Here is a 13,416-nt window from a genome sequence, read left to right on the forward strand (position 1 = left end):
AAACATGGGAAAAATAGATTACACCAAAAAGCAACATTTTAAAATTTTCCACCCTGTTTGGGCTCTTAGAGGTAGATGGTCCTAATTATTTTTAGTTATCAGTAAACTCAGAGATGAACCATATCATAAAAGAAATGTTGGACGGGGGATCTAAACTGGGGGAGGAGAGGATAAACAGTAATTATCCCTATGAGTTGAAGGAGCATGTTTAGCAGGCATTGCAAAGTAAACCCAGTGTGAGTTGGGGCAAAGTATGTAATCTTCCTGGCAATGGTTTTCCCAATCTGTAAAATGAGGATAGTAACACTTGTCAAAATTAGATAAGTGTACTGTCCCTGACTCTTTAATGCACAAAAAACATTGCTTCCTGTCAACTGGACATAAATGAATCAGGAGGCTTTGCTAAAGTTAAAAATAGCAAAGTTTTATTTGCTAAAATTAAAAATTACAAATTTTTATTCAAGTGTCTAGGTTTGCAAACCTGGAACACAACTAGGTAATACCCAGAGTATGCTGAAGAAGAAAGAAATTTAGGAGTTTTGCTCTGCCTGGTGTGGCTTAGTTGGTTGGAGCATTGTCCTGTACACCAAGAGGTGGTGGGTTTGATTCCTGGTCAGGGCATATTATCCAGGTTGTGGGTTCAGTCCCCAGTCAGAGCAAGTGTGAAGGCAACCGATACTTCTCTCTCATCAATTTTTTAAAAAGCTAAAGTTTTTATAGTAGAAAGCACATTTTTGAGAAGAGTCAGTGCTGCATGTTTAGCCTCTGGATTGATCCAAGATGGTAATCTTCCAGGTGTCCAGTGGTCCGGTTCATTAACGGAGTTATTCAGATGATTATCTGTAGAGTTCATGTACATCCAGGCATAGATGCACAAATGAAAAGTTTAAGTTCCCAGGCTAGTTAAAGCAAGAAGAGGATCATTTCCTTATGTCGCAGCCTACTTTATTTTAATAGCAGCTTGACTACAGTGGCCATTTTATTTCTTCATTCTTTTCTACTTTATTTGAACACAGATCAGAACTCTAGTAGCTGGGAACTAAGCAGTGTCATATTTCCTTAGCATTAAGCCTCTCTACCTCTTTAACTTGCAATATAAAGAGGTATAAAACCGGTTTTAAGTAGTACAATTGACTGGTATCCTCCACGATAATCCCTGATTCGCCTTTCAAAAAGCATTCCTTTGCTAGGGTACTGATCCCGACCCCCACTTCAGTCCCCCAATCCTACCAGCTTACCCAAGTCCCAAAAGCCTCACTAAATTCCTCCCACCCCTGCACATACTCTGTCCCAACCCCCCACAGGCCTTTGGTCAGATCTCCCACTGTACTCATCAGGTCTAATGCCTAACGTGCCCGCGTCATTCAAACCACATCTCCCACACCGTGGCACAGAGTAGACCTTCGGCAATTAACGCTGGAATAAATTTTCTCTTAAAACTTAGAAGGCAGACTGTGCCGAACTCAACAACTTTAAAATGCTCAGTCCGCAAAAGTGAACTTAGCTATTACGCTGTGTTGGGCATTACGGTGTCGTTTTAATGTCCTTGACGTCCAATTATTCTTTCAACAAATAATTAACTAGCGCCAAGCATGCTCCAAACTGGGAAGCGGAGGACTGTACAGAGACCCTCGGGGCCGTAACCGCTTCCGAGGAAGGTTCACGCGCAGAGTCCCCACGCCTCCGCTCCGCGGTCCTGCTGGCCGGCGGGCCCGGCCTGTCCCCGCCCAGGCGCTGGTCCCGCGCGGGCGGGGCGGGCTCAGCAGCCCCTCGCCACACCTGATTGGCCAGGCCTCGAGACTGACGGGCCTGTGCGAGGCCCGGGCTGGAGCTGACCAGCCCTCCGGCGAATTGCCCCCAGAGGGTGTGGTCTGCACGCTGGTGAGGGCGGGGTGAGAGCAGACGCTGTTTCCTGGAAGCAGCCCCGCCCCCGAGGGTGCCCGGAGAGGTTCGAGTGCGTGGGTGCCGTGTAGACTCGCCGCTCTCCGAAGGTACGTACGCGCGGGGCCAGACTCGGGGAGATGGCGGACTTGGGGGCCGAAGCTGTGGCACCGAGAGCCCCGCGTCCCCAGACCCAGGTCGTGCTGCGCGCCTGAAGCGCTGGCAGTGCGGCCGGGGTCCGTCCGGTGGGGCCGGTGTTTGGGCTCTTGGAGGCAGATGGTCCTGCTGCAGCCGGGGCTGGGGTCTCCGCGGGGCCGTAGCCCTAGAGGGCCCGTGGCCGGTCTCCGCGCCTCCTCTGTGCGGTTTACTCCCTTGGACACCGCTGGAGCAGCCTCTGTAAGTGCAGAGCCGGAGGTATCAACTCCGATGTGGGAGGGACATTGTGCAAGAGGAGTGGAAATAATAACAGTTTCGTGCTAGGCTTGTCTGTACGTACGTTACATGCATCGGCCCATTCTTTACAACAGTTCATTGAGGGCGGTTCAGGTCCTCATTTAGCAGTTGAGGAAGCTGAAGTCACACAGCTGCAAAGTGACAACCAGGATTTGAACGCATGTGTCCAGACTCCAAAATCCCACACTGGACCATAGTGCTGCCAGCTGTACACAGGTCCAGAGTCATTGGTGTGCTGCTCTCTCCCACCCCCTTCACCCAGAGCTCTCCGCAGCCCAGCTCTGCTGTGGGCTTTGAAACCTGTACTTAAAGTATCAAGGAGTAACAGTGGGCATTGAGAACTGGGCTGCTGAAAACCTGAATTCTAGCCCTAGATCTGCCACTGACCCCCTATGTGGTCTTGGGTCTGTGTCTGTCCTTTGAGCCCAGTTTCACCATCATTTCGATGATATGATCAACAAGCTTTAAGGACCCTCTTAGTCAAGATGTTTTAAGAGTCTGTGGACCCGGCAGGTTTTCCTCATAGCTTCAAATAGCTAAGCCCAGAGGAAACTGGGCTCTTCAAAGCTCAAGGTCAGGGCCCAGATCTCATTCTTCTCTTCAATTCCTGTATATAGTACTGGGACAGGCCTAGAGTAGATATTCAGGAAATGTGAGTTGAATAACCAAGTCCGTCCCATTTTCAGAACTGCCTAACAGCTGCTGTTTTGGGCCTCTTTGGAGCTTTGGATTTTTCAGCCCTGGCCACCTTCTACCTAGCTGGCCTTCCTGACTGCCTCGTCTCCAGCTAGTGGCAGAGCCTGCCAGAGCTGGCAGCAGCTGCCAACCCTCTGTGCCAAGACCATAATCTCTGGAATCCTCAGCTGAGCACAACAGGGGGCGGGTTCAGACCCTGCAGCTCTTTCTCAGCCCCTCCTGGTAGCAGCTCTCAGGGCCCAACTTAGCTTACTCCCAGTTTGGGGAAGTTGCCTTCTATGGAAGGAGACACCTTCACAATCAGCCTGAAAAGCTACTTATCCTTCAATGTCCCCTCTTCTATGAAGCCCTCCTTGACTCCCACAGAACATAGGTTCCTCCCACAGCACTTGGTCCACCCCTCTATTGTAGCATCTGTGTGGTAATTATTTCCTCTCTCCCACATGGGCTGCTGGAAGGCAGGGATGCCCCCACCTCAGATGTCTTGGAAGACCCTGTAGTCCACACAGGTTTGAGTGAAAGTTCTCCCTTCTGGGTGTGGTGCAGAGGTCATGGCTATGATGTCACCCCAGAAGATCTCGTTTCAGCTCAGTTCTGTTCCTAATATGAAAGTAGCTACATGTTTACTGTGCAGCTAGGCACGTACCTCTTCACTATCTCAAATCTCTGAAGCTTTGCCAGTTGAAATAACTCCCATTTGATAAACCACAAAATGAAGAATCTGAAAGGCCAGCAACCTTTCAGTCATACATAGAGCACAGACCAGACCTGGTGTTCTTTGACCTTGAAGTATGTTTTTTTTCCTGCACCATCCTATCCTGCCTTCCAGCTAAGCTAACCTGTTCTAATGTGGCTGAGCATAAGTGCTGCATCCCATGGTGACTTGCCCTTGACTTCAGTGAGGTGTGACAGGATTTAAGCAATGGCTTGCAATCTCCCTTGATTTGGGAGAAGTGCTTTCCCAAGTGTATGAAAATCTCCCAAACTTTGTGGGACTTTGTGCAAAGCCAAACCTCCTCCTGGCTTTGGCTCTGCAAACAGAGATTCAGCTCTGTTACTCAGGAGTGTTTTTCTACTCCACAGATATTGATTCAGTGCCTGTTGTAACAGAACGACCATGTGTGATGTAGGTAGTGGCACTGGACTAGAATCCAGGAGATCCCATGGTCAAGCCCAACTCTTTACCCAACTCTCTGTGTTTTGTCAGACAAGTCCTTTTGCCTCTCTGCACCCGATTTTCCACATCAGAATGTAAGAGAAACAGGATTGGTGATTTTCAACTTAATTTTTGTATTACACCCATTTCTCAAATTTCTGTGAACCCTACAATTAAAAAACACACAAACAGATTAAAGTTTAAAACTGCCCTAGTGAGGCCTCCCCCTCACCACTCTCACCCTCCTCCCTTGTCCCTCACCCCCAGCCCCCGGTCTCCATGGGGTGAAATATGGGCTGTAAAGCTCCTAGGCAGCCCTGCCCTGTCACTTTTGATAAACAGAAAACATTTGCTCCCTCAGCCTTCTAAAGTAGAAGCAAGATTGAGGCCAGTGGAATGCATCTTTGGATTCCAGAAGCTGGGAGTCTGCTACAAAGGTTACTATCTGAGAAGTGAATCAGGGACATGCACAGACCTAGCTTCAGAATCTGATTTGATTCCAGAATGACATTGAGCAAGTCACTTAACCTCTCTGAGCCTCCATTCCTTTATCACTAAAAGCAAAATCCTCTGCAATTAAATGAGATAATATATACACTATATATAAAGTACCCAGTCCAGTGCCCAGCACATAACATACACTCTATATTTTTCTCTTGGTTTCTCATCTCTCCAGCCACCAAAGCAAAGATAGTAGAGGCAGAGAGGTACCTACTGAATCAAATGTTTACCAGGACTAGTAGATAACACCCTGCACTCATTGTCTAGAACAAATTCAAATTCTGGCTCAGTTACTAACTAGCTGTGTAGTCTTGGGCAAGTGACTTAACCTCCCTGAGCTAGGCTAATCTCTGACAGACTTGAGAGCAAAATCTTGCACAAAATGGGCACTCAGGACTTTGCAACTGCTGAATGGTTGCTCATTTGGAGGTTGGGACATTTTGGGGGAGGCCTGGCTTGCTCCTGTGTCAGATGATACGGCTGACTCAAGGGTGGGGTGGTAGGATGGGTCCCTATGTGGCTCCTGATAACCCCAACCCTTACAGGAAGGAGGAACAGATAAACGGGGCCTGAGAGACTGGAAGAAAGGCACCATCAGTGTAGTAAAGGACTCCCCAGGCCCAGGGAGTGTGGAACCTTGGATAAGTCCCTGCCTCTCACTGGGCCTTGAGGTCCCATTCACACAAGGAGAGATAAGTGGCTCTTGGCTCCCCCACCTTACTTGGCTACTGAGTGTTCCCCCAGGCACCTTGTCTGAAAGCAGAGTGGAGGTACCTTGACCACCAATCTGTAAAAGTGTCTTAAGACTGAAACATGAAGCAGGCAAGTTTATTGACTATAACAAAATTTATTATAGGGTAATTAACTTACAGGAACATTGGGTCAGAGCAGAAGAGATGACCCAGCCTCTTGTCAGAGGCTCAGAGCGGATTAGTCTCCGCTGCTAGACAGTTGCTACAATAAGCCTTTTATTGACAAGACAAAGGGACAAAGAATGCAGTGAGCCAGGAACCATATTTCCTGGTGGTCTTAGGATAATTATTGCTTAGAATTAATGCCAACACCTAGTTTAGTATTTATCTCAGTGGCTATACCATTCTGGTCATTTACTGACAGGAACCTTTATGGTTACATTGGGCGAGCTTACGGGACACAGCTAATCATTAACTGTGAGGCTTTGGTGCTGGCTGAGACTCGTTAGGTCAGAGTTCTCAGCATAGAAAAACAAAAGGAGGGACACAAAGATGAACTCAGTTTTGTTCGCATCAATATCTGTACACACCTCCAAAAGGAAGTGTCTAAAACGGAGCTCTCCGCCTCATCTCCAAAGTCTGTTCCTCCTTCCCTCTCCCTGCCTTGTCCCTGTCTCCACTGCCCTCCAGGTCAGAGACGCTCAGAGCATCCACCCCAAGAGACTCCCTTTTGGCCGCCTTATGACGGCCCTTCCTTCTCTGCCCCTCTGACCCACAGCCTCTGTGCTCCTCTGCTTCCAATCTGCTGTGCTCAGGCTGTAAGCATTTTCTTCCTAAAGCCAGGCTCTGACCAGGCCACTCCTCCACCCTCTGGCCAGAAACCTTCCCTGTCCTCCATCTGGCCCCCTCTTGTCCCCTCCCCTCCATACACACATGGCTTGATCGCCTCCTTAGTTCCTGAGAACAGTCCATAACCATCCCTCCTTCCCCACCTTTACTCTTATCTTCCCTGCCTGAGGGAATGTTCTCCCCTGTCCTCTGACTAGCCAAACCCACTCATCCTGCAAAACCAAGTTCAAGTCCTTATCTTCTTTCAACAAGCTTCTGCCCTCCAAACTCACATTGGAACTCATAGTTATTTTAGATTAGGCTTCACCTCTCCGAGATGCACCCAGTCAGCCCTACCTCCCAGGACTGTAGTGCCAACTCGATAAGAAATCATGTGTGCAAATGCCCAGTGTGGCCTGGCACACAGTAGATGCTCAAGAAACAAATGATAATGCCCCAGCTTCCTTCTGTCTTACATCCCTTATTTGGCATTTAGGACATATTACCTGGTATTTCATGTAATTGATATTTACTGTGTGGCAGAGTGTATGGGGAACGCAAAATGAACTCACTATGGACCCTACCCTGCCGAAGCTCTGTCTACTGGGACAAGATAAGATAGGTCCACAAAGACCTGTTATATAAGAGAGTATGTGATCTGGGCAAGAAGAGAAGCTGTAGTGGGCGAGGGAGGGAGGGAGTGCCTTGTGGAGAACCAGGTAAATTTGGGGCAGGGGAAGTTGTGGAGAGAGCACAAACCGTCTAGATAAAGGGAACAGGGTGAGCAGAGCCAGAAGCTGGCCGAGTGTGGCTTGTGCTTGAGGAGCAGCAGGAGGCTCTAGGGCTGGAAAAGACATCAGTGGCCACTCTACAGGGTCTGTGTGTCTGTCGAGCACGGTGCTATTTAATCCTCTTAGTGTGAGTCCTGCCCAACAAGTCCATGTACGAAGGGGTTTACTGTGCTTTTCTCTAGAGGTAGAATTACAGGGAATTTTTCTCCTTTGGCTTACCTAAAATTTCTGCCAAGTGCGTGGACATTTTTCATGGACTAAACAACGTTTAAATGTTGGCTAGATCAGTGCTCCTCATACTAATTTCCACTCCAGCCCAAACTGATTCTTTAATAAAATAAAAATGAATTACTAGAAAAAAGAGAGACCATATAAATAGGAACCCAAATTGTATATTATTAGGTTCAAATTGCTATGAAAGTTTCTTAAGGCCTACTTTCATTTCTCTACTTATCTTATGGACCAGCGGGGATTGGTAAGCCACACTTGGAGGAACACTGGGGTAGAGAGCAGGAGAGGCAGGAATCCAGAAGAGTTTGGGGGTCTATGACCACCTCCTGGGGACAGGGACCATGCGTCATGTTCCTCCCATTGCCCCCACACAGCCGAGAAGCCAGCAGATACCCAGGAGCCCTCACGGCGCACCATGCAGCCCCAGTCTGTTCTGCACAGCGGCTACTTCCACCCACTGCTTCGGACCTGGCAGGCAGCTGCCACCACCCTCAGTGCCTCCAACCTCATCTACCCCATCTTTGTCACGTGAGTCCCCAGAATGACCCGGGTGTTTGATCCGAAGGGTATGTGTGGTGGGTGGGTGTGTTTGTGACCGGAGCTGGCATCTGTTGCGGGTGGTAAAGGGAGCTGCCAGCTTGGAGCTCAAGGCTTAGGAAGTGGCCTGCTGGGTTAAGGACAACTGTCTTAAGAACAAAACAAATCTTGAAAAGAACTCGATCTTCCCATTTGGAAAATAAGAGTAACCCTTACCTGCCATCCTGAGCTTTTGCAATGACAGGAGCTGGGAAGGTATTCTGTGGATTGTCAAGTGCTATGTACACGTAAGAGGTGGCAGTTATGATTATTAATAACAGCAACAGCTAACCTTTATTGAGTACTCACTGTGTACCACGTCCTATGCTAAGCATCTGCTTCTGTTATCTTTCAGTCCTGACAACATCCGTATGCAGAAGGTATGGCCTACCCCTAGGTACTACCCCTAGATTGTCATCGCCACGAGGGCAGGGATTTTTGTCTGTTTCGTTCACTGTTATACTGCCAGGGCCTAGAATAGTACCTGGCACGTAGTAAGTGCTCAATAAATATTTGTTATATGAATGAACGAGTGAATCCACCTAGGAAGGGCCTGAGGCTCAAAGAGGTAGTACAATTTGGCCAAGGTCACCCAGTCAGTATGTGACTGTGATGGCAAGTAAGGACCTTCTGACTTCAGAGTCCAAGTTCTTAACCACTTGACTGCTTCCTGTGAGGATTTGTCTTTTAGTACAATTGCTCTTGTCGTCACTGTTATTCTTGTCGTTCCTGTTATTTCAGGCCCTGGGCTTGGCTGGGCAGGGGAACCAGACACTGGGCCCTGTCCTCCTCCCGCCATCTCCACTGCCACGTTCCTTCCCAGCTCCCCAATCATCCCCCCCAGTTACCCCTTCACCACTGGCCCTTTCCACAGCCACCAATCCATAGCCCACCCCCACTCTTGCAGGGATGTTCCTGATGATGTGCAGCCTATCGCCAGCCTTCCAGGAGTGGCCAGGTAGGAGACATGGTGGGGAGGGCGGGGGGATGATGGAAGAAGAGATTTTACAAGGGGAGGTGCCAGGAAGCAGAAGCAGACCCAGGAGGTAGAAGATTGGAGAGTCTGACTTCAGCCCAGTAGAGAGAAGGGTTTTGTCAGGGTCAAAGTTCCACAGCAGAAGAGGCAGCCTCGTAAAGTAACGGGCTACCCATCACCAGAGCATCATAGCAGAGTCTTGGAGAGGAGAGCTTGATCCAAGTGGGAGTTCAGTGAAAGGACCTTGGAGGGGCCTTCCTCAGCCGAATCCCATAGCTCTGCCACTTGGGGCCCCAGCTTTCCCATCTGTTTGGTGGGTATGTTCCTGCCCCACTGTACTGTGGGGCTTGAGCCCTCCTGGTATCACGTGCAACTTGGCTCTTAACAGAGGCACAGTGTTGCAGGGTGGGGAGGACCCTGGCCTGTGCCCTGCCTCACTTAGCCCCTCCACCCCACCTCCACGCAGGTATGGCGTGAACCGGCTAGAAGAGATGCTGAGGCCCCTGGTGGAAAAGGGCCTGCGCTGCGTCCTGGTCTTTGGTGTTCCCAGCAAAGTTCCCAAGGTGAGGAACCAGAGGAGGTGTGAGAGGAGAGGGGAAGGGAGGTTGAGTGAAGGGGAGCTGAGGTTCCACACTGACCACACCCTCACTCAGGCCTTGTGCTGGCCCTGGGCCACAGGTGAATGGACATGGCCCCTGTTACTAAGACAGAACCCATGTAGGGTCAAGAAGCTAAGTAGGGTTATGACACCCTGACTAGGCAAATCAAGGCCCCTCTGCAAAATGGGGACAGTCCTCACTGTGCCTTCTCGTCCAGAGGCTGTGATGGTGATAAAAGGAGAGGGCCGGGGCTGCCCTCTGTGAGGACCGTTGTGCCTCCCACAGGCTTCATGTGACAGACACACTGCTTTGTCCTTCCTCTGCCACTAGGATGAGCGGGGCTCTGCAGCTGACTCCGAGGACTCCCCCACTGTTGAGGCCATTTGTCTGTTGCGCAAGACCTTTCCAGGCCTGCTGGTGGCCTGTGACGTCTGTCTGTGCCCCTACACCTCCCATGGTCACTGCGGTGAGCTCCTTCCCTCCGCCGGCCCTGCTCCCACCTGTACTCCCACTGCCCAGTTCTCCCCACAGGCCAGAGCCAAGGCTGCTCCCTAAAACCCGGCCATCTGACCCGCAGGGCTTCTGAGCGAGAATGGATCTTTCCAGGCCGAGGAGAGCCGCCAGCGGCTGGCAGAGGTGGCTCTGGCCTATGCCAAGGCAGGTGAGAGCCACCAGCAGGGATGAGGACCTCTGGGTTGGGGAGGTGGCAGAGGAGACAGGAGGGTCCCGGAGTTCTGAGGACCACTCTCTGTCCCTCAGGATGTCAGGTAGTAGCTCCGTCGGACATGATGGATGGACGCGTGGAAGCCATCAAGGAGGCTCTGATGGCACATGGACTTGGCAACAGGGTAGGGCACGGAGTGTGGGGAGGGATGTGGGGAGGTGAGGAGAGAGCCCTGCCCCCACATCTGCCAAGAATCACAGAACTGAGGACGGCACTGTGCAAGGCCTTTGGGATCTGTCTCAACCTCTGCTCCTAAGATGGGGACATTAAGGCCCAGAGCTCCGGTGGGGCTAGAACACAGGCATTCTACTCAGCCTGGGTCCTTTCCCTGCCCCGTGACCCTGGGACATCTGGAAAGCGCTGGCTGAGCCTCAGCCCCCATTGTCTCTCCGCAGGTATCGGTGATGAGCTATAGTGCCAAATTTGCTTCCTGTTTCTACGGACCTTTCCGGTAAGTGGGGGTGGGCAAGGGACTGTGGTTAAATCCCTGACCCGTTACCCAAAGCTGGAGCCCACCCTGATGCCTCTGCTTTCCAGGGACGCGGCTCAGTCAAGCCCAGCTTTTGGAGACCGCCGCTGCTACCAGCTTCCACCCGGAGCACGAGGCCTGGCCCTCCGAGCAGTGGTGAGTGACCAGAGCTTGAGCCCCAGCCAGCCTGCCCCCCTCTCCCTGCGCCTCCGGGCACTGCCCACACCATGCCTCATCCCTAGGACCGGGATGTCCGGGAAGGAGCCGACATGATTATGGTGAAGCCAGGAATGCCCTACCTGGACATTGTGCGGGAGGTGAAGGACAAGGTGAGCAGAGACAGAGACAGGGGGCACTCAGGGAGGTGAGAGTGTGTCCACAGGCTCTGGGACCTTCGATTGAGGGACTGCAGAATCTCAGAGTTGGAAGCCATCTGCCCCCTGGACAGGAAGCTTCCCCTCCCTGCCCCTACCCAGGAACCACCAGTGGGCAGAAGCATTTGAACAGCTCTGCTCTAACAGTGTGAGAATGGGCCGGGCTGCCAGCAGCAGGGACTTGGGGCATGGGGCTCAAGGTGGTCAAAGGTTGGGGAGGAAACAAGGGATACTCTCAGGGGCACACCCACCCTCCACTTCTGCCTACTGATGCTTCTCTGCAGCACCCGGAGCTCCCGCTCGCCGTGTACCACGTTTCTGGAGAGTTTGCTATGCTGTGGCATGGAGCCCAGGCTGGAGCGTTTGATCTCAAGGCTGCTGTACTGGAGGTCATGACCGCCTTCCGCAGAGCTGGTGAGCAGGCAGGGGTGGGGTTTTTGACCTGTGTCACACGAACTAATAGGCACCTTGCCCAGAGAGGGAAATGAAGTCATGAAACAGCCTGTAGTCTTAGGCCCAGAAATACCAGTGATCTAAACAGACACAGGCTGAGAGGAAGAGACATGAAACTGTGAAACAGAACATGGGACAGTGAAGAAAGCAGAGCCCTCTTATTTTTTGGTTGTGAGACCTTGGCCTAGCCACTTCTCCCAACCTCAGTGCCCTGTCTATAATTGGGATAAGATACCTGGGTAATATGTGTAACTTGCATATGCTTATCACTCCATGAATGGGAGCTGGTTTTGTTGGTATGGCACACAGTGTGGGAAGGGAACTTACAGCTTATCTATTTCCCCACTGTGCCTTTTATACATTGGCAAACTGAGGCCCAGGAAGAGAAAATGACTTGTCCACAGTCGCACAACTTACAGAGCTAGAATTCACCAGAGCTGGGCTCAGGCTTATGTTGTGTCACCCACCAACTGTGCCTCTTCATAGCAGCCTTCTTCCCCCCAGCCCTCTTCTCCCAGGAGGTGTGCTCAGAACTGATGCTCACCCCTCCCGTTTCCCATTTCTCTCTTACAAAGGTGCCGACATCATCATCACTTACTACACACCTCAGCTATTGCAGTGGCTGAAGGAGTGATGGAGAGTGTGTGCAAGACCCAAGAACTAGGACTTTACAAAGGTCCCGGGGCCTTGGAGAAGTGAAAACCAAAGTAAATGCTGCTTTTAGAACTGTGCCCTGGTGCCCTCTTCCTGCTCACACACCGGCAGGTGCCCAGCAGTTCCAGGTGGTTTCTGTCAGCATGCCAAACCTTACCACTCTCAGCCACGTCTTCATGGGCTCCGCCAAGCTTCACCACCCTCCCCTGGGTCAACCCTGAGGCCGCCTCTACCACTCTAGCTCCTTCCTCTGGTGTGGCGTCAGCTTGAAAGCTCCCAGGAGTCATGGGCACCAGTTCTTGGGGCCTGGGAGAGGGGCTTGGAGCATTAGGGGAAGAGGAAGGCAGTTGGATCCTGGGTCCTCAGGAGCTCTAGAAAGCCCAAGGCCTCTGGCTGCATTGCTAGGCGTGGGACTGAGGCCTAGATTGACATTCCGGGGTTCAAAGTTGAGATTTGCTGCGATTCCACTGGAAGGCGATTCCCACACAGCCAGTGGTCGCCAGGCTGCCTGAGATCTGCTCTACTCTGAGCCATAAACCCAGACAAGAATTACTCATTAATGAGCAGAAATATTGCCTGGGGATCAAAATTCAGATGCAAAGAGAAAGTTCCTGACTGTTGGAGATGCCACCGTCAAAAAGGCTTTTTATTAAAGAAATATTTTTTGAAAGCGTGTGTTCTGTGCCAGGCACGATGCTGGGTACTGAGGATCTAGCTGGACAGACCTCAACTTTGTCTCTCTGCATGACAGAGACAATGGGAGAGACAGACAACAAGCAAACAGACAAATAAAGCAGTTACAACGTCTCATAAGTGCTTTGAAGGAAACAAAGGGTCTGAGACAGACGGGGGGCGTAGGGGGAGAGCCGCTCCCTGAGATCAAGGAACAGGGAAGGGTCCTTGAGGAGAGCAGAGGGAAGCACACCAGCTGTGCGTGACACCAAGTGCGCAAAGATCCTGCAGTGAGAGGAGCTTGGCAGCACTGCTGGGAGCAAGGTGCAGAGAGGATGGGTGACAGGATGGAGGTGACAAAGGTAGATTCCTGCACCTTTTAGGAAGCTTGGATCATATTTTGCCTGTGATACAAAGACAACTAAAGGATCTTAACCTGTTACGTATGGTCCAGTTTCCCACCTTCTGCTGCTGTGGGGAAAATGGAAAGGTATGAAAAAAAGAGCCTGGTTAGAAGGCTACCGCAGACCCCAGGGAGCAATGGTAGTGGCCTGGATGACAGTGGTGGCAGTGGAGATAAGAGGAAGTAGATGTATTCAGGATACATTTTAGAGAAAGAACTAGCAGATTTTGCCGATGCTTTAATTCCGGGGGCGGGGGAGTAGGGGTGGGGGTGTCAAGGGTGAGGCA

General features: G+C 51.1%; 1 protein-coding gene across 2 annotated transcripts; it reads left to right on the plus strand.

The window, feature by feature from the left end:
- Positions 1 to 1,919: 1,919 nt before the first annotated feature.
- On the plus strand, positions 1,920 to 12,728 carry ALAD (aminolevulinate dehydratase). Of its 2 annotated transcripts, XM_016210914.2 has the most exons (12): positions 1,920 to 1,991; positions 7,604 to 7,757; positions 8,713 to 8,763; positions 9,248 to 9,344; positions 9,711 to 9,846; positions 9,958 to 10,041; positions 10,140 to 10,228; positions 10,500 to 10,555; positions 10,642 to 10,729; positions 10,816 to 10,902; positions 11,232 to 11,361; positions 11,976 to 12,728. In XM_016210914.2, the coding sequence occupies exons 2-12, from the start codon at positions 7,645 to 7,647 to the stop codon at positions 12,032 to 12,034; spliced, it is 990 nt and encodes a 329-aa protein (XP_016066400.1). In that variant the 5' UTR covers positions 1,920 to 1,991; positions 7,604 to 7,644; the 3' UTR covers positions 12,035 to 12,728. The 2 variants fall into 2 exon arrangements, with proteins under 2 accessions (XP_016066400.1, XP_016066401.1); XM_016210915.2 differs by lacking the exons at positions 1,920 to 1,991; positions 7,604 to 7,757 and adding an exon at positions 7,784 to 8,185.
- The last annotated feature ends 688 nt before the right edge of the window (positions 12,729 to 13,416 follow it).

The sequence above is a fragment of the Miniopterus natalensis genome, chromosome 12 (assembly GCF_054644295.1).
Source record: "Miniopterus natalensis isolate mMinNat1 chromosome 12, mMinNat1.hap1, whole genome shotgun sequence".
In the NCBI taxonomy this organism is placed as follows: Eukaryota; Metazoa; Chordata; class Mammalia; order Chiroptera; family Miniopteridae; genus Miniopterus; species Miniopterus natalensis.

Excerpts from the sequence above, each read along its gene's own strand:
- ALAD (XM_016210914.2), top strand. The coding sequence starts at position 7,645 with ATGCAGCCCCAGTCTGTTCTGCACAGCGGCTACTTCCACCCACTGCTT. Across the intron at positions 10,730-10,815 it reads GCCTGGCCCTCCGAGCAGTG|GACCGGGATGTCCGGGAAGG; the intron begins GTGAGTGACCAG and ends CCTCATCCCTAG. Across the intron at positions 11,362-11,975 it reads GACCGCCTTCCGCAGAGCTG|GTGCCGACATCATCATCACT; the intron begins GTGAGCAGGCAG and ends TCTCTTACAAAG.